At 33.8% G+C, this 19680-nt stretch overlaps 1 protein-coding gene across 1 annotated transcript; it reads left to right on the top strand.

The window, feature by feature from the left end:
* The first annotated feature begins 4970 nt into the window (after nt 1-4970).
* On the top strand, nt 4971-5530 carry LOC108478704 (uncharacterized). The gene has a single exon (XM_017781180.2). The coding sequence runs from the start codon at nt 5065-5067 to the stop codon at nt 5524-5526; it is 462 nt and encodes a 153-aa protein (XP_017636669.1). The 5' UTR covers nt 4971-5064; the 3' UTR covers nt 5527-5530.
* The last annotated feature ends 14150 nt before the right edge of the window (nt 5531-19680 follow it).

The raw sequence follows: 19680 nt of genomic DNA on the forward strand, positions 1-19680 counted from the left end.
TTATTCCATTTGAAACTAGACTCATTAAGATTTAATTACATAATTTATGCAGCTTCTAACTCATCTCCCACAATTTATGGTGATTTTCCAAAGTCACGTTACTGCTGCTGTCCCAAGCAGATTTATTACCAAATCACTCTTTCACACCTAACTTGCATGCCTGTTATTTAAACATGTATATCACCAATCAATATAACCAAATCACTTGCATATCAAACTTGTCAAACTTGTTAGATTGTACATACTACTCAAATAATTAGGTATCCGGATGATCCTGCGCCACTTATGGCCGCTAGTCAAATAATCTCGGGTGTCCGTAGGATTATCCCAAGCGCCACTCATGGTCGCTAGTTAGGTTAGGCCTGAAGGCTGAGTGATGAGTTACTAAACCAACTAAAATCACAATAAAGGCAAGCACACCTATCAAATGATAGTATAGCTATGGTGAGTCGAGAATATCGTATCCACGAGGACTAAAAGTACTAGTAATGATTGTTTTTCTATGATTTAGCCGACAAATTAATGGGATTGATTTTTATCTAAAATTAACTAACTAATTACTAAGAAAGCAACAGAGAATGAATTATAAAATATTCGAAGAAAACCAATGAGATAGACAATATCCAGGGAAAAATCCACCTAGACTTCACTTATTATCCCAAATCTAAATTAAACAATTTCTTCACTTGTGCCTTGATCCATAGAAATCCCTAAATTATGTTAATATGTCTTTCGAGAGTAAAAACAATTGACTCTAGGTTGATTAATTGAAATCTCTTTCTAATTAAAACCCCTATTGTCCATTAACTCGATCTATGGATTCCCCTATTAGATTTGACTCTAATCCGACAGATTTATGTCGTTATATTCCTAGGATTGCATGCAACTCTACTCAATTATGCTATATTTACTCTTAAACAGTGACTTTTTCTCCGCTGAATAAGCATATTTAACATGAATCAATATCCTGAAAATATCAAAACATGAAATAAGCTTACATAATTGAGAAAAAGAATTCAAGTATTTATCATGTAAATTAGAAATTAAATAACAAGATCCATCATAGGTTTCATCTTCCCTAGGTATCTAGGGAATTTAGTTCATAATCTGGAATAACATCATCTTAAAGTTAAGAAAACAACAACACATAAAGAAACCCAATAAAACTTCTAAAGAAATTGAATGGAGATCTTCAATCTTGAAGAAGATCCACTTCTGAAATGAATCCAATAGCATTTTTTAAGTCTTTTCTTTGTTCTTCTCTGCGTACTCCCTTAGGTCCTCTTCTAATGTGTATTTATAGACTTTAGAATGCTCAAAAAGCCTAAAAAATTTTCACGTGTTTGGGAAACAGGGAGAGATATCGACATGGGCTGGCACATGAGCATGTGGCCAGCCCGTATGACTCACACGGGCATGTGCCCAGCCTGTGTGGAAGTGCCCAAGTTGTGTGGTTCCTGAAAACAGCTCTTTTTGTTCTATTTTGGCCCGATTTTCGCTCCTTTCACTTCTCTATGCTCACCAGAGTATAGAAACATAAATTTAAAGGATTTGGAGCATCAAATTCACTAATTTACATAATAAATCATCCAAAAACATGTCAAGCGTGGGATTAAAACATGTTACTTTTATGGTTTATCACTGAGCGCAAACAAAGCATCAAACATATAATCACAAAAATACAACCATGGCATTTGAGTCTCATACTCGTTTCAACTTGCTTATCATTCTAGCTAAAATATTAACTAATGAGATGTGACAGTCTGCTACCTTGACATTCTAACATTTTCTCATTCAAAAATTAATTACTCTTAATATATAATTATAACTTGTGCACCGTTTGTTTTAAATGAAACTAGACTTCTGTATATAAGGCTCACTTCCTATTTTATCTTATGAAATTTTTGGTGATTTTTTAAAGTCACAGCTAAATCTGTTTTATAAAAATTCTGCTGTCAGATTTTTACGGCCTTTCTACACTCAAAAATTCATATATTTTAAAATACAAATAGAAATCAATCTCTATTTGTTCTAAATGAAACTAGACTGACTCACGGTTACAATGATGTATAGATCACTTCTTAATTATTTTTGCAGAATTTATGGTAAATTTTTAAACTTATTGTTCATGTAATAATTTATTTTTGGCAGATTTCACAACTAAATTTTTAGCTTCATTTTAAATCATCCAAACATGATTTCCACCCAAAGACATATAACATGCATGCATTATCACACAAGCATCATATTTATGACTTAACAAGAAGCATAGGAGAATTGGAGGGCACCATCTTGATGGAAGAACACCAATAAAGTTTCTTATCTAGCTCTCCACCAATTTGCCTTTACCCTTAGCTTTAGAAGTTTCACCACCCTCTTTAACTAATAACCATGTAACACACAAGATTTTTCAAAAAAAAAAAAAAGTAAAAGTTGATAGGATGCAAAAATACATGTTTTAAATAAATAAATAAATAATATATGAGAAGATGGGTAGAGACCCCTCATACTCAAACCTTCCTAAACACCCAAAAACCTCCACCTTCATCCTTAACGAACATAGTTTTTTTTCCATGGAACTTAAAAAAAAAAAAAGCTAGATCAAGATCCTTATCTTTTTTGAGATTTAGAGGATGAAAATTTATGAGAACTCACTCAAATCTCTCTCCTTTTGCACAGTTTGCTAAGGGAAATAGATGGAAAGAAGAAAAAAAATGAAGAAATGTAAAAAAAAAAAAGAAGAGGATGATTATAATATAGAGAAAAATTGGGACAATTCCACTTTATCCCATACCTTAATCTGCCAAGCTATCTTTATTAAAAAAATGCTATCCATACAAGCTAAAATCACCATATTAGCTATCCATCTTCTCTCTACTTTATTAAAAAATGCTAAAATCACCATATTAGCTATCCATCTTCTCTCTACTTCATACAAGCTTCCCAAGATCCTTAATTTCTTATAAAAAGATCCAAAATCCACCTAAATTAATTCTAACAAAACCCAATCCTAAAATAAATTTATCCATCACCAACCCAGATCAACGTTCGAACGTTGACTTTAGAATTTGGAACCGTTAAAATTATAATTTTATGAAAGCTCCAATTCACAACAATAAATTATTATTATTATAGTTTTGTAATTTTTAGGTAATTAATACATCAGAAGTCTAACGTTGATTGAAGATGATGATGAGAATGATAGATTGAAGAAGAATACCCAGATAAAAGATGATGACAAGAATGATAAATTGTAACATAAGATTATAAATAAAAAATTAAATAGATTTGTAATATTATTAATATTTATTTTAAATTATATTATATTTTATTTTTAGGAAGTTGGATTTTTAATTTGTAACTTTTATTTAAACTCATAAAAGTGTTAAAATTAATCAAATTAATCCATAGTCACTTTCACTATATTTTAAACTATTCAATTTAATCAATGAATAACATTTTATTATTTTAAATTATTATTTTATTTAAACCGAGGTTAATTCTATTATCATATGACAAAAACACAAAAAGAGGCATATATAAATAATCTAGCATACAAAGAGTTGTTACTACATAATAGACACAAATTAAACATTTATTCTATAACTGAAAATAACATTATTATTTAATATATTTAATTACATTGATTTTTAGTGATTAAAAGACTAAGATAGAAGAATTAAAATATAATTCATCTTTTAAATATTGTATAGATATAATTTTTAATATTGAGTTAATTATGGTTTAAAAGTCTTTTATGTTTTTAATATTATATATTAATTATTTTATAATAAATACAAAATATAAATATAAACACATATATTCCCTGCAACTTAAGTGATATTGAAAATTAATTTTTTAAAAGTATAATATTAATAGAAAAATAAAATTGAATATTATAGTTAAAATCCAACCATTGTTTTAAGGGTAAACTATTAAAATTGTTACTTTTGTTTACCTCATATTACATTTTTGTCACTTATGTTTAAAATGTTACGTTTTAGTCACTTACATTATCGCGTTGTAACATTTTAGTCATTGGGTTGTTAATTTCCATTAATGGTGTAATGGTAAATTGACGTGGCATGTTAAGTCATCATTTCAAACAAAAATTTTAAGTTAATTTATACAATCAGTCTCCATATTTTTTTTGTTTTGAACAATTTAATTTTTTCTTTTATTCTCTTTTAACTTTTCTTTTTTTTCTTTATTTTTCATTCACTTCTCCTCCCCCCTCTATTTTCCTCTCTTTTCCATTTCTTTTAATGTAGTTTTTCTATGTTTTTCATTTGTTAAAACTAGTCCCTATACTTTTATTTTTTTAATAATTTAATTTTTTTCGAGTGAGGCAAGCTTGTGGGCTAGTTTTAACAAATGAAAAATATAAAAAAACTACATTAAAATAAATGGAGAAGGGAGAAAAACATAGGGAGAAGCAGAAGAGAATGGAAAATAAAAGAAAGTTAAAAGAACATAAAAGAGAAAAAATTAAATTGCTCAAAATGAAAAAATATAGGGACCAATTGTAAATTTTTTGTTTGAAATAATGATTTAACGTGCCACATCAGTTTACCGTTACACTGTTAACGACTATTAATGGCTCAGTGACTAAAATATTACAACACAATAACGTAACATTTTAAATATAAGTGATTAAAATGTAACTTGAGAAAAAAAAAGTGACTATTTTAATAGTTTACCGTTATTTTAAATAGGTAATATATATTATTTAATGAAAACTCATTTTTCAAATATTTTATGGATAATTTTCGTATATAAACTATAAAAGCTTATATATGGATAAAACGATGAAGTTTTTTTTTTTTTACAGTTATTTTAGGTAAAAACAAGAAAATACTAAACTTTATCCGTCTGGCCGACTATTTTTATATAGAAAGTTGTTGATTCTAAATTTAGTTTTAGTCGAGGAAACAAAAAACAAATTACCCTTGTTGTTTGTATTTGATATAATGCAGCCCTCTGAGCCTCATAGACGTTCAAAAGTGCAATCAGCTTGGTCTCGAGGTCTTAAGTTCTTAAACCAATCTGAAAATCCTTTTAACGATGTTTAGTTCAAGCCTTGTTTCAAGATCAGCTTCTTCTTCTTCTTTGATCGGTGATTACATTGGCATCGAGAGTTGCTCTAGTATCGGCATTGATAACCAATACCAAGAGCTTTGCTGCGGAGGTGGCGGTGTTAAGGAGCCAGAAAATCGGGGTAGGAAGAGGAAGATTAATTTTGAGAGGGAAATTCCGCCGCCGATACCCTCGCTTGCTAAGTCCGAGAATCAGCCGTGGCAGTCGCTTTGGGTGCTTAAAAGGTATTACACTAGCGACGGACGGTTGATTCTCAGGGAAGAAAAAGTGAGACACCATGAATATTTCCGAGCTCATCGATCCAATGGTCGTTTAACGTTGCATCTCCTGATGGATTGCACCCACGACATTGATCATGTAGAAGCAAACGAGGCTCAAGTTCAACTCGATGTTAAAAACATCAATAACGACGCCCAAGGTGGTTCATAAGAACAAGTAGCAGTGTTGAAGATTTCATATTCAATTTCCGAATTACGAAAAAATGGAGGAAAGTGCTTGAACTGCAGCTTTGTAAGAGCAAAGTCCCTCATGTGTTTGCCATTGCCGGCAAGTAGCTTTAGGCTTTGATGCCTTTTCTTTTTCCTCCCTTTTTGGTTGGGTCATCTTCATCGATGAGATAAACTTGAGGTTGGCGATTGGGTATATATGATTTTATTAGGGTTTATTTGGATTTTTTTTTTTTTTGGCTCAAACAAAGGTTTCATCAAACAAACAGTTAATGTGCACTGGGTACAAGAAAAAGAATAGCTTCGACAGAAGGAACACCCTAAATATTACCCAAGTGAAGAAATATATTATAAGCGTAAGCACAAACAGGAATAAAACATAAACATGACGGCATAAAACTTGTAACCATCAAATTCCTAAAAGCTAGAGATAGAAGCATAAGAGCGTAAAAGCCAGAAACCATTGTTCGACCAACGATGCTTACAATAACGACACCAAACCTCGTGTAGCAGGCTTCAGCCAGCAGTCCTGAGAAAACCCAGACCAGTGCATTGGGAACGGTAAACCAGCGAGCAACAAGGACGCTAGCGGCGGACAAGTGAACACCTACCCCATGGGCACAAGGGCCGGGGTTTTGGAGGAAAGTTGAACGGTAACACTACAAGTGGAAACGTGACATTGAAACGAAGATAAGATTAGAAAGTTTTCATAGGAATGTATCTATATATTGTGCTAATTCAGAATCTCCGTATTTACTTGTTGGATATTTTTTATCAGATTTTACCTAAATCGTGACATTGAAAGTTTGCTCTCTTTGTAAGTGGTTTTTTACAGGAATTGCTTGATTCATTGGAATAGTGACAATTAATCGGAAGATGTTGTAGTAATTTAAAATCTTAGATTTTGTATTTTGTGAATAGAAAAAATAAAATTAGAAAAACTTTTTGATAAGGATACGAATCAAAAGGTTTTAAGAAAGGGAAAAAAAGGCAGTTAATCTGTAAGTTTTAAGTATATATAGATGTCGTCGTGGTTTAACAACTTACAGATCAATCATCATGCGTCTCTTGTAATCGCATTGTGGAAACGTGTGTGCATGTTCTATGAGGTTGTCCATTTGTTTCTTTAGTTTGGCTTATAGTTTTACCGGCATCGTCTTACAACGGTTTCTTTTCAGCTCCATGTGGACAAGACAATGTCGCGTGGTCAACTATGTTTGCTTTGACTTGCTGCTACCATGGAAACATAGGAACCCTTTATTTTTGCGAAAGCTGGCTACGTCTATTAGGAAAGCTAAGACTATTCAATCTGGCCACCTGTATACCACCAATAGCGGACTTGCATGGTCGACACCTCCAGATTCTTGGATGAAATTCGGATTCAACCATGGGTAAGCTAGAATTGTTGATGAAGGGTTGGAATATTATATAACATATAAATATTCTACTTTTAACAAAATATTTAAATTTGGGATAATTTTGGTTAGGAAAAATAAAATAAGTTAAATACTTAATTTGTGATAGATATTATTATTTAAGTTTATTTTTATCTAAATATTTAGATACTATTGATACTTAAATATTGCAATTATTAAATTTTATTTTACTAAATTAATATTTAGATGTTACTTTTTATTAGTTTACTAAATTATACTAAAAATGTTACTAAATTTATCATTCAAAATTATAAATCTTATAAAAATTCAAATTAAAAAACTTTCAAAAACTTTAGGGGACCAAACAAAATTTTATCATTTTTAAATACTAATTATAATATTAAAATAAAATTTTCAAAACTCAAAAGGTTTTAAGAGTAATTTTGCAAATTTTAAGGGATCAAGCCCTGCCAACCCCTAGATTCGCCTCTAAATATAGTGTTAGTACCACATCCATGTTGGCTTCAATAGAAATTTGATCCGATTCTTTTCAAGCTTATAATTTGCATTTTTATTTTTTATTTTATATATTATGTAAATTATATCATATGAAATTAAATATATATTATGTTTAGAAATTTAATAAAGGAAAATATATATAATGGTACTAAAAATATAAGGAAAATTATGGGAAAAAGCCAAAAAAATATTTGCAAAGTAGGTATTTTTTTTTCATATTTATAAAAATAGGCTAATTTTGGAGAGAGAAATAGGAACGTTTTCAGCTGACATGTTGGAAAACACTTTTTACAAAACGTGTTTTTTTTTAACACATCAGCTTTTTCGATTAGCTAGTTAAATACTAGTGGTTTTGTCATTACGCATCAAGTTTAGTTCCTCTCCTACTCACAATTATATTTTTTTTTATTTCATGTTGTTTTAAACTTTTTTTTTATTTTAATTAATAAATATATTATTTTCAATTTTTTAAATTTATCTTTGATGTGTTAATGGGGCGAAGTCAGAAAATTTTTTTAGGGGGCGGACGAAATTTTAATTTTCTATAGTTTATATCTTTATAATTTGTAAAGGATTAAATCAAATTTTTATAATTTTAGGGGGTCAAAGTGAAATTTTACCTTTACTAATTTAAAATTTTTAAAAAATTTAAAGGGCCAAAAATATAATTTTACATTTTAGGGGGGGCCGGAGCTGATGCCAGCCCCCCTAGCTACGCCCCTGTGTGTTAAAAGAAAATGTGTTTTGTAGAAAACATTTTTCAATATGTCACTAAAACATTCCCTGCAAGAAGTGTTTTTTTTGCTTCTCTTTCCAAAATTGACTTATTTCTCTAAATTAAAAAAAAGCGATCTACTTTACTAAATATATTTTAAAACCAACATTTTTTTTTAATTTACCCTAAAACATACATATATAATTATTATATATTACATAAAATCAAATATTTTAAAATAATATATATGAATGAAACACCTTAAATAAATTTGAGTTAACCATTTATGAATATGGACAAAATTTAATAAAATTTAAAACATATATTTCAAGTTCAACCGAACTTCAACAAAAATATATACTATTAGAAACTCTATCACTCATGTATGTGTGTGAAACCACATCTTAGAAAATATTCAACTGAACCTCAACAAAATATATAATATTAGAAAATCTATTACACGTATGCATATAAAAACCACGTATTAATAGATAACAATATATAAAACACATCAAAATGAAGCTTTGGTTAAGTAATAAATTTAAAGTTTTACTAATGTAATAATTGGTATGAGTTCAAATCTTATTATATGCATATTTTTATTGATTTTTGTTAAAATTAAAAATCAAAACACCTTCAAATAATATAATTTATTTTAATTACAAATAAATATTTTCGTAAATTTTCAAATCGAATTAGTTGAGATTAATTTTTCACCAAATAGCTTAAATAATAGTAAATCATTCATAAACTGTCGATAAATACACTATATACAGGTAATAATAGTAAGACTTCATAATCACACATATTATCGTTTCTACCTTCTTTAACAATATAAAACATCTTTCTCTCGCCATAACACTACTAATCTATAAGGTTAAGCAACCAAAAATTTATTTATTTATTAATGCATCCAATCTAAAAGAAATTCCAATTATTTTGAACTTTTATTTTTGAAAAAGATATATTTACTGAAATTCTCGTTAATAGAATCAAACCTTATTCCATTATATTTACATGAGATTTTTTATTTAAGCAAGTTTCTTAAAAGATTTAGTTGATCCATAATTTATGTTTCAACTTTCATTTCCTTTTCATTTGTTTTGAAAAATATATCTATCAATTCCTATTCTTTTCTTTAAAAAACAACAACAACAACAACAACAAAAAATCTAACTACTTTTAACAACAAAAACACATAATTAAAAGAACAACATGGTCCTGCCTAAAGGGGATCATGGGTTGGGCTACTTGGCCCGGCTCGAAGGCCCGCCCGAAAAATAGAATGAATCGAGTAAAAATATAGGCTCGAAATATGGGCTTGGGCAAAAAAATAGGCCCGTTTAGAAAAGAGGCAGGGCCTGAGGTAAATTTTTTGGGGCCCGGGCTCGGCCTGGCCCGACCCGAATTATATACTAAATAATTTTTTTATTTTTAATCATACTTACTTTTTTTATTTTCAATTTTAATATAACCACTTTTTATTATATTTTCAATTTGTGTATTGTTTTAAGAATTATTTGTCTTATTTTTTATTTGTTTTTATGTTTTTATATGTATTTGATTTATTATATTTTTAATTTTTTATTTAATGAAATAAGCTAAAAAAATTAATATGGCCGAGCCGGGCTTAGGCTTAGCAATTTTATTTTGGGCCAGGCTTGGACAAATTTTCAGGCCCATATTTTGGGTCGTGCTGGACCCGGACCTAAAAAAAGGGCCTAAAATTTTGTCTGGGCCCAGCCTGGCCCACTATCACCTCTAGTCCTGCCTGAAGACAACTATTGGTCTTAAATGGAATTTTCTATAGAATTAGAAACCTTGGAAGAACGGGTTTTCTTGGATACCCAGAAAAAGCAACCAGTCGTAGTGACTTCCTTTTCAATAACAAAAACCTTATTATCGTCAGTTTTTGTCTCTCGTTTCTCCATTTCCTTCATTTTCTCTTTACATAAAGATAGCATCACGTAAGCCTCTACTAGACCCCCTCCTCCCACCATGGCCATTGATGAACTGATATAAAAAAACCTTTTTTTCTTATTTATAAACTTTCTCTTTGAGAACTGAGATGCGAATAAAGGTTTTATTTTAGGAGGTGGGAAAATTTATAGGTTACTGTAAGGGGAAAAAGGTTAGAAATTTACATATTTGTGATGTGGAGTGTAAGCACATGTCGGATTTGCTGTTCTTTTTCAGGGTGTTCAACAGCTCATGCTTTTTTCTTCAATGGTCACCGTTGATTTCTCGTGAACGTTTTAAGGGTCTGGTTATGTTAAAACCTGAACAGCTTTACATTAGTTCATGTCAAATAGGAGGGGTTTTCTTTTCTCGAGGTAAAAAGCAGAGAAAAATTAGTATTTTACTTTAATGATATTTTATGTATTTTTATGTTTTAAGTATATATTAAATATAGTTTCAAAAAATGTATATATTAAAATTATAGATATATAGATATGTTAAATATTTTATATATTATTAAACATGTATTAAAGAATTATATGTGCGATGAATTAATTATAAAAAATATATATTTTGTTAAACCCTAAAAACTTTTCGATTTTTTTTTTGTCTAAGTAGTTTATTTCTTATCTTTTGTTTTATTCAGCAGCGGTGCCAACCTCCGGGATGACTATTGCCCACTTTTTTCCTCTCCCACCAACTCTTTCTTTCTTTCTTTCTTCTTATCAGTCACTCTACATGTCTTCTCTCTTTTTCATTTTGCATGTATCTTTGTTGTCTTCACAAGTTATGATAGATAGATAACGATGCTTGTTGTTCGCTAAAACTCCACTGGCCACCAATAGTTTTTTTGGAAAGTGGATGGCTCTTCTTCAATTTCTTAATTTGTTTCTGTTTTGAAAATATTTTAGAATAATAAATGATTTCACAAGTCAATTTGGACTCGTGTTGTCTTAAGCTTTATATGTTTTTTGATTTGTTTTTTAATTATTTAATAAGTCTTCGGTTTTAGAAGTTTTTGTCTGCTCTTGTAGCACGGTTTTTAGTCTTGTTTATGCATGTAATCTTAGTTTTACAAGTGATGTTAGGGATGATTTTGTGCCGAGTTTCATGGAGGCAATTTAAGTCGATGAATCCATCAAAGAACCTGACTGATTCGGAAAATCCATGAATAGAACAGGTTTCTTCCTCAAGGAGATAAGTTTCATGAGAAAACATGGTCAATATAGCAGATTTGGAGAAGAAGATAGAGAAAGAGTTATGTGATAAGGGGAAATGGGAACTGTAACACTCCCAACCCTTATCTGTCGCCGGAACAGGGTTACGAAGCATTATTAGACTTTTCAGATTAAATACGAACATTTACATAATCATTTAACATATACATCATCATTTTACATACACATCATAATTTAATCATATTGTCCCTCTATTAAGCCTTCAAGGCCTAAAATATATGTTAGAAACAAATCAGGACTAAATCAAGTACTCTAGAAATTTTTCGTGAAATTTTAAAAGTTTTCCTAGGTGCAAGGGTCACACGCCCGTGTGGCCATTAAACATGTCGGTGCCTCAAGCCTTGTTCGACCCCGTGTAACTCTCTGACTTAGGTCACACGGCCAGCCACACACCTATGTGCTAGGCCGTGTGCCTCACACGGCTGAGAGACACGCCCGTGTTTCTATCCGTGTGAAATTACCTGGACATTCTGTTTTGAAATTTTGAAGTTGCAAGGGACACACGGCCAAACCACACGCCCAAGAGTTAGCTGTGTGTCTCACACGATCTAGTCACACCTGTGTGTCTGGCCGTGTAGACTCAAAATGAACCTTATACTTCAAGTTTTCTATACCTTGCAATCTTGAACACCAATCAACTAAAAACCATTTATTCAACCAATCCAAAACACATTCAAATACATCTAAAACATGTCAAAAGTATCAACCTAATGACCTATCCAAAGTATACTCATAGGTATTTCACATATATTATCCAAACAATCCATTAAGAACACCATTCAAGCTAATTCAAATTTTCATACCATTTCACCCAAATTAAACCTCAACATATTAAACCTCAACATAACACATATATTCATTTATATAAGTAACCAATATCATCTTATATCATCATTTACATTCATTTTCCCAAAATGACAACTTAAGACATCCTAGGTACATGTCCTTATCAAAAAGAAACATACTTCGCCACATTTGAGTTCGGAATCTCTGATGGATGCTGAATCGTTAGTCTGACTTTAACCTAACTTGCGCACGGATATCAAACCTGTAACACCCCGTACCCGAGTCCGTTACCGGAGCCGAACACAAGGTGCACACAAACTTGACTTAATCATTTTCACTGTCCATTTAAAAATTTCCAGACAAGCTGGTTACTGCGTCACTGTCGCCTTAAAAATCATATCTTGAGTTTCAAAACTTGAAAATCAGTTTCGTAATTTTTCCCCGAGACTAGACTCATATGTCCATCTACAGTTTTTTTCTAGAATTTTTGGTCGGGCCAATTAGTACAGTTTATTAGTTAAAGTCTCCCCTATTCCAGGGTTCGACTATACTGACCTTTATGCATTACGAATTGGATATCTTCCTATACAGGTCTTCAATACTGATGCCGTTTGTTTCTTTAGAAACTAGACTTAAAGAGGAATCTATACATATATGGCATGACTCCTAATCATTTCTGGTTAATTTATAATAAATTTTCAAATTCGAAAAAGGGAATCCAGAAACTGTTCTGGCCCTGTTTCACAAGAACTTTAATATCTCTTAACATATAACTCATATGACCTTTTCGTTTCTTCCATATGAAAGTAGATTCATCAGGATTCATTCACATAATTTATTCACTATTTAATTCCTTTCCTACAAATTTTAGTGATTTTTCAAATCCACACCACTGCTGCTGTCAGTATCTGTTTTCAAGGTAAACTTTACCTATTTCGTGGTTTCCATGGACCATCTAGAGTTTTGTCATACATAGGTCCACATATACTCATATTTAGCCATTCCAATGGCTGATCATTTGCCCAACACTTCCATTCCAGTCCATACTCACAACATGAAACCATACATATATACATAAACACAAATAGTCTAATGCCATACCCCACTTTTACGAGCCATTTTCGCATGGTCGTACACACATACTTCACAAAACGTATTTGAAAAAAACAGCAAAGGGTAGTACTATACATGCCATATCCGAGTTCAACTAAAAGAATACCAAAAGGCTTTGATAGTGTGGATGACTTGACTTGATGATCCCGAATCCGATAGCTAACGAGCAAAATCTATAAAACAGAGAAACAGAGAAACGGAGTAAGCAATTTATGCTTAGTAAGTTTGAGCAAGGGATTCAAGCACAACAAAAGCATAGCATTCATATAGCTAACGGATAATTTCGTATGCACAAATTCTCAATATCATACTTATTTCACATTCCAACCCTATATTCATACATAAGGGATCATCTTAGCCAAATGCCTAAGCTCATTACTCGATTGAGCGAATATCATTCAAGGAATCAACTAATTTCAAGCACATCCGAACATACCTCATTGCTGGAATTTTTCAAGCGTATTGACTGAAATTTTACAGCAAGCACGCTCGTTCTCGAATCACGTATCTTGAAATTTAACCGGATATAATGACTCGCTCAAATGCCTTGGGACAAAGCCGGTTATAGTAACTCGCACGAATGCCTTCGGACTTAACCCGGGTTTAGTAACTCACACAAATGCCTTGGGCTTAGCCCGATTTATTAACTCGCACGAACGCCTTGGATCTTAGTCCGGATATAGTCACTTAACACAAAGCCTTGGGACTTAGCCCGACATCATTCAAATAGCCAAGCACAATTATCAATAAATCATGACACATTCAGTATTTCATTCTCATTAGCAAAATTCAAACACAAGTCACTTATCACATTTGCAAATTTCGGCTCAATAGCCACACACAAAGAGCATGATCTAATCAAACCATAATCTAAGTTCCATTACTCGAGAACTTGCCTTGGACGTTGTCGAGCAATTTCGACGGCTACTCGACTACTTTTTCCTTCCCTTTATCGGATTTAACTCCCCTTTGCTCTTGAGCTTAATTTGACAAATAAATTGATTTAATCATTTGAGCATCGAAAGAGGAATTCAAGGTACTTAGCCAATATATATACTCATTAGGCATCAAAGTCGCATGTGTACGAAATCATGAATCGAACTCAACACATTAGTTAATATTCCTCTTAGCCGAATTTTCTAAGCCAAGAATAGGCATCAATATGCTTGCCTCTAACCGAATGCATGCACACCAATTTCCCTCATGTGGCCGAATATGCATGTCCATGTTGAGGCCAATTATACACTTAATACCACACAAAACAGCATACATTTTACTAACTAACGCATTACATATCGTAGCTCAATACACATCTCTCATTTACTTCATAACAAAACATCATCACAAGTAAATATACACCTTGAAATAGTATATATGTCATACCAATACATCATGTACAAACATATATACATATATATATGCTAGAGCGAATCTCAAGTTGATTGTAACTAAACATGAACATAATTTCAAAACACAATCTTACTTTCCATGCAATGAGCATAAATCACGCTTTTGGATGTACCATGGCGAATACATCACAACACCATAATTTTGGTCATGATTAAACAAAGAACTTAATGTCTTACTCAAAAATACTAAAAAGAAAGTCCAAGAGCCATCAATCCACCATCACATATATCATTAGCAAGCTTCATATTTAACATGCAATGGCATTAACACAAAATCCACCTTGGCCAAATACCATCCCCATGATATAACAAAGGTTTGAACCATGGGCTAACAAGAGCATCAAGCTATCAACTAAAAACATGCATGAATCTCATGGCACAACCTCAAACATACCTTAATCTTGATGCAAGTATAGCCAAACCTCTTCCTAATCCTCTTCCAAACCAAGCATGAAGCAAAATTCCTCCTTCCCTCTAGTATTTTTTGGTCAAGAGAGAATGAAAATGGATGAACAAATTTTTTCTTTTCTCTTCCTCAATACACAGCAATGGGGCATGCATGAGACCATTTTTTCTTTTTCCATTTCTTTATTACCCATGCTCATTAATTTATTTTTTCACCCATGATTCACCAACAAAACATGTCTATGACATGTTTTGCCCATATTCTTTGTCATGGCCGGCCATCACTTGTAAAAAGAGGGTATTTGACATGCAAGGCCATTGTTTTGCATGCATGCTTTAATTAGTCATCACACATTCCCCATCATACTTTCAAAGTTTTCTACTAGGTCCTTTCTAGTGAAATTCACATTTATAACTCTAAATTAAAGCATCAAAATGTCACACATGAGTTAACACATATTATAGGCATCAAAATAAATATCAAATTATTTTTATGCCTCTGTTTTTTGTGGTCCCGAAACCACATTCCGACTAGGGTCGTTTTAAAGGTCATCACAACTCTCCCCACTTAAGAAATTTTCGTCCCCGAAAATCTTACCGGTAAATAGACTTGTGTATCGCTCTTTCATAGAGTTCTCGGGTTCCCAAGTAGCTTCTTCTATTCCGTGTTTAAGCCATAATACCTTCACTAGCGGAACCCTTTGTTTCGCAACTCTTTTACTTCACGAGCTAGGATACGAATCGGTTCTTCTTCATAACTCATATCGGCTTGAATTTCAACCTCTGATGGACTAATTACGTGCGATGGATCAGATCTATAGCGTCGAAGCATTGAAACATGGAAGACGTTGTGAATCTTTTCGAGTTCGGGGCAAAATCAAGCGATACATGCAATCGGGCCAACTCGTTCGAGATTTCGTACGGCCCAATGAATCTCGGGCTCAACTTGCCCTTACGGCCGAATCTGAGTATCTTTTTCCAAGGCGAAACTTTAAGAAACACTTTATCTCCCACCTAATACTCAATGTCCTTTTGTTTCAAATCCGCGTACGATTTCTGACGATCTGTGGCCGCCTTCAGACTTTCACGGATTACCTTTACCTTCTGTTCAGCATCTTTAATCAAATCCACTCCGAAAATTTTGTTTTCACCGAGCTCGGTCCAAAACAATGGTGTACGGCATTTACGCCCGTATAAAGCCTCGTAAGGCGCCATCTTAATACTTGATTGAAAACTATTGTTGTAAACGAATTCAATCAAAGGTAGATACCGTTCCCATGAACCACTAAATTCGAGGATGCAACATCTCAACATATCCTCAAGTATCTGAATTATCCGCTCGGATTGACCATCGATTTGAGGGTGAAAGGCGGTGCTGAAATGCAACTTGGTACCCAAAGCTTCTTGCAATTTCTTCCAAAATCGCGAGGTGAACCTCGGATCTCTATCCGACACAACAGAAATCGGTACCCCATGTAATCTCACAATCGAGAAACGTACAATTCAGCTAGTTTATCCAATGAAAATCCGTGCGACGAGGATAAAGTGAGCCGACTTAGTCGGTCTATCAACAACAACCCAAATCGCATCCTTCTTACTTGCGACAATGGCGGTCCGGACACAAAGTCCATTGTGACTCGATCCCATTTCCACTCGGGTATCGTAATCGGTGAAGTAATCTCGAAGGCACTTGATGTTCTGCTTTCACTTGTTGACATATTAAACATCTTGAAACAAAGTCGAGATGACTCGTTTCATACCATGCCACCAAAACCGACGTTTCAAATCGTTGTACATCTTCGTACTCCCGGGTGGATTGCCATTCGGCTACAATGGGCTTCGTTCGAATTATCGAAATAAGTTCAATTCTTTGGAACACACAGACGGCTTCGAACCTCAAACAATCGTCATCATCAATTTGAAACTCGATTCCTTGTTGAACACACTCACCCGTTTTGCAACCAACTCATCGTCGACTTTACGAGCTTCACGAATTTGATGAGTCAATAATGGTTTGGCCTTTAATTCGCTACTAACACATTGTCGGGTAGAATAGACAAGTGTACATTCATTGCTCATAAAGCAAACAGTGATTTCCGGCTCAAGGCATCCGCGACCACATTAGCCTTTCCCGGGTGATAATCAATGACAAGCTCATAATCTTTTAACAACTCGAGCCAACGTCTTTGTCGCAGATTTAAGTCTCTTTGAGTCATCAAGTATTTGAGACTTTTGTGATCCGAATACACATGGCACTTCTCACCAAATAAGTAATGTCGCCATATCTTTAAGGCGAATACGATGGGAGCCAATTCGAGATCATGGGTCAAATAATTTTTCTCATGTGGCTTTAATTATCTCGACGCATAGGCCACAACTCGACCTTCTTGCATCAATACGCAACCTAACCCAAGTAGGGAGGCGTCACTATAGATGACAAACTCTTTGCCAGATTCGAGCTGCACTAATACTGGAGCTTCCGTCAAATGAGTTTTCAATTGATCGAAACTTTTCGACACTTTTCCGTCCATTCAAACTTGACATCTTTACGAAGCGGTTTACGTCATGGGTGTGGCTATCATCGAGAATCCTTTTACAAACCGTCGGTAATGTAAGCAAGTCCCAAAAAGCTCCGAACCCCATAATATTTCTGAGGCTTCCGTTAAGTATGGCTGAAATTTTACTCGGTCGACTCGAATACCGTCTGCGATACCACGTGACCCAAGAAGCTAACCTCTCTTAACCGAACTCACACTTGCTAAACTTAGCGATAACCGCTTATCCCGTAAAATTTGCAACACTAATCTCAAGTGCTCCGCATGTTCGGCCTCATCTCTTGAATAGACCAAGATGTCATCAATGAACACAACTACGAACCGATCCAAATAAGGTCTGAAGATCCGATTCATCAAATCCATAAATACCGCAGGGGTATTAGTGAGCCCAAACGGCATCACTAAGAACTCGTAGTGACCATATCTCGTTCTGAAGGCGGTTTTGGGTATATCCGAATCTCGGATTCGCAACTGATAATAGCCCAATCTCAAATCTATTTTTGAGAACACTGAGGCTCCCTTCAGTTGATCGAACAAATCATCGATACGCGGTAACGGATATTTGTTCTTTATTGTCACCTTATTAAGCTGACGATAGTCGATGCACAACCTCATGGTTCCGTCTTTCTTTTTCACAAACAACACTGGTGCACCCCAAGGTGAAAAACTCGGGCGAGCAAAACCTCTATCCACCAACTCTTGCAACTGAGCTTTCAACTCCTTTAATTCCGTTGGTGCCATACGATACGGAGCTATCGAAATCGGTGTGGTCCCAAGTACAAGCTCAATACCAAACTCTATCTCCCGAACAGGTGGCAAACCCGGTAATTCTTCGGGAAAAACATCCGGGTAATCACAAACCACCGCATGATTCGGTTTTATTTCTAACTCCTTATCATCAAGTACATACGCAAGGTATGCTTCGCACCCTTTCTTACATATTTTGGGCCAACATTGATGATATTACGGTGGCAACCCTTTAAGTCCGTAGACTCAACTCGGATCATCTCGTTATTTCGCACCTCAAATCAATAGTCTTGCTTTTGCAATTCACAATCGCATCATGCACGGTCAACCAATCCAACCCAAGAATAACATCAAATTCATCGAATCGCAAAAGCATCAAGTCTGCGGAAAAGCAGAACCTCGAATTACTAGGGACATTTCTTACACACTTTGTCGACCCGAGACGTAACGACCCAAGGGATTTGACACCGAATTACGAACTCGATGAGACTCAATAGGTAAAGTCTTCTTGGATGCTAAGGTTTCGCATATATAAGAATGAGTAGAACCAGAGTCAATCAAAGCAATCACATTAGTATCAAAGAGAGTGAAAGTACCGATAATAACATCTGGAGAGGAAGCATCCACGCGTGTGCGTATAACATAAGCCCTAGCAGGAGCGCGAGCCTCGGATCTGGTCGTAGCATCTCTAGATCCTCTCTAACCACCACTAGCATTGCCCGTATTTCCAGATGGTCTACCTCGAGCGGTGGTAGCACCCGATTTCCCACTCTGATTTGTATTCTGTTCAGGCAACCTCGGACAATCTTTAATAAAGTGGTCGACCGATCCGCACTTGTAACAGGAGCGGTCACGGAATCTACTGTAACGGCCTAATTTTCAGTGGTGTCGGAAATGGTGATTTGAGATCACTAAATTCGACAAATAAGATTGAACAAGATAGTAATTTAATATTTATGAGTCAAGTAAGAATTTAGAAGAATTTGTGAAATGGTGAAATTAGTGAATTAAAAGAATTTATTAGGTCAAACGGGTCAAAAATGAGGTATCGAGACCTCAAAGTTGAAAATCGAGCTATAAATATTTTTATAAATATTTATGGAGTGTCATTGAGTTAAAGTTTTGTTAGAAAATTTTAACGTTTGGATGGCTAATTAATTAAAAAGGATTAAATTGAAAATAGCACAAAATTTGTTAAATTGTGAGTAAATAGCTTAAGTATTTAAAAGATGGATTTAAAGAGCAATTAGACCCAAAGGTTAATGGCTGGACGGTTTGGGTATGAAATAAGCAAGAAAACAATGTGAACAAGGGC

This window comes from Gossypium arboreum, chromosome 5 (genome assembly GCF_025698485.1).
Source record: "Gossypium arboreum isolate Shixiya-1 chromosome 5, ASM2569848v2, whole genome shotgun sequence".
Taxonomy (NCBI): domain Eukaryota; kingdom Viridiplantae; phylum Streptophyta; class Magnoliopsida; order Malvales; family Malvaceae; genus Gossypium; species Gossypium arboreum.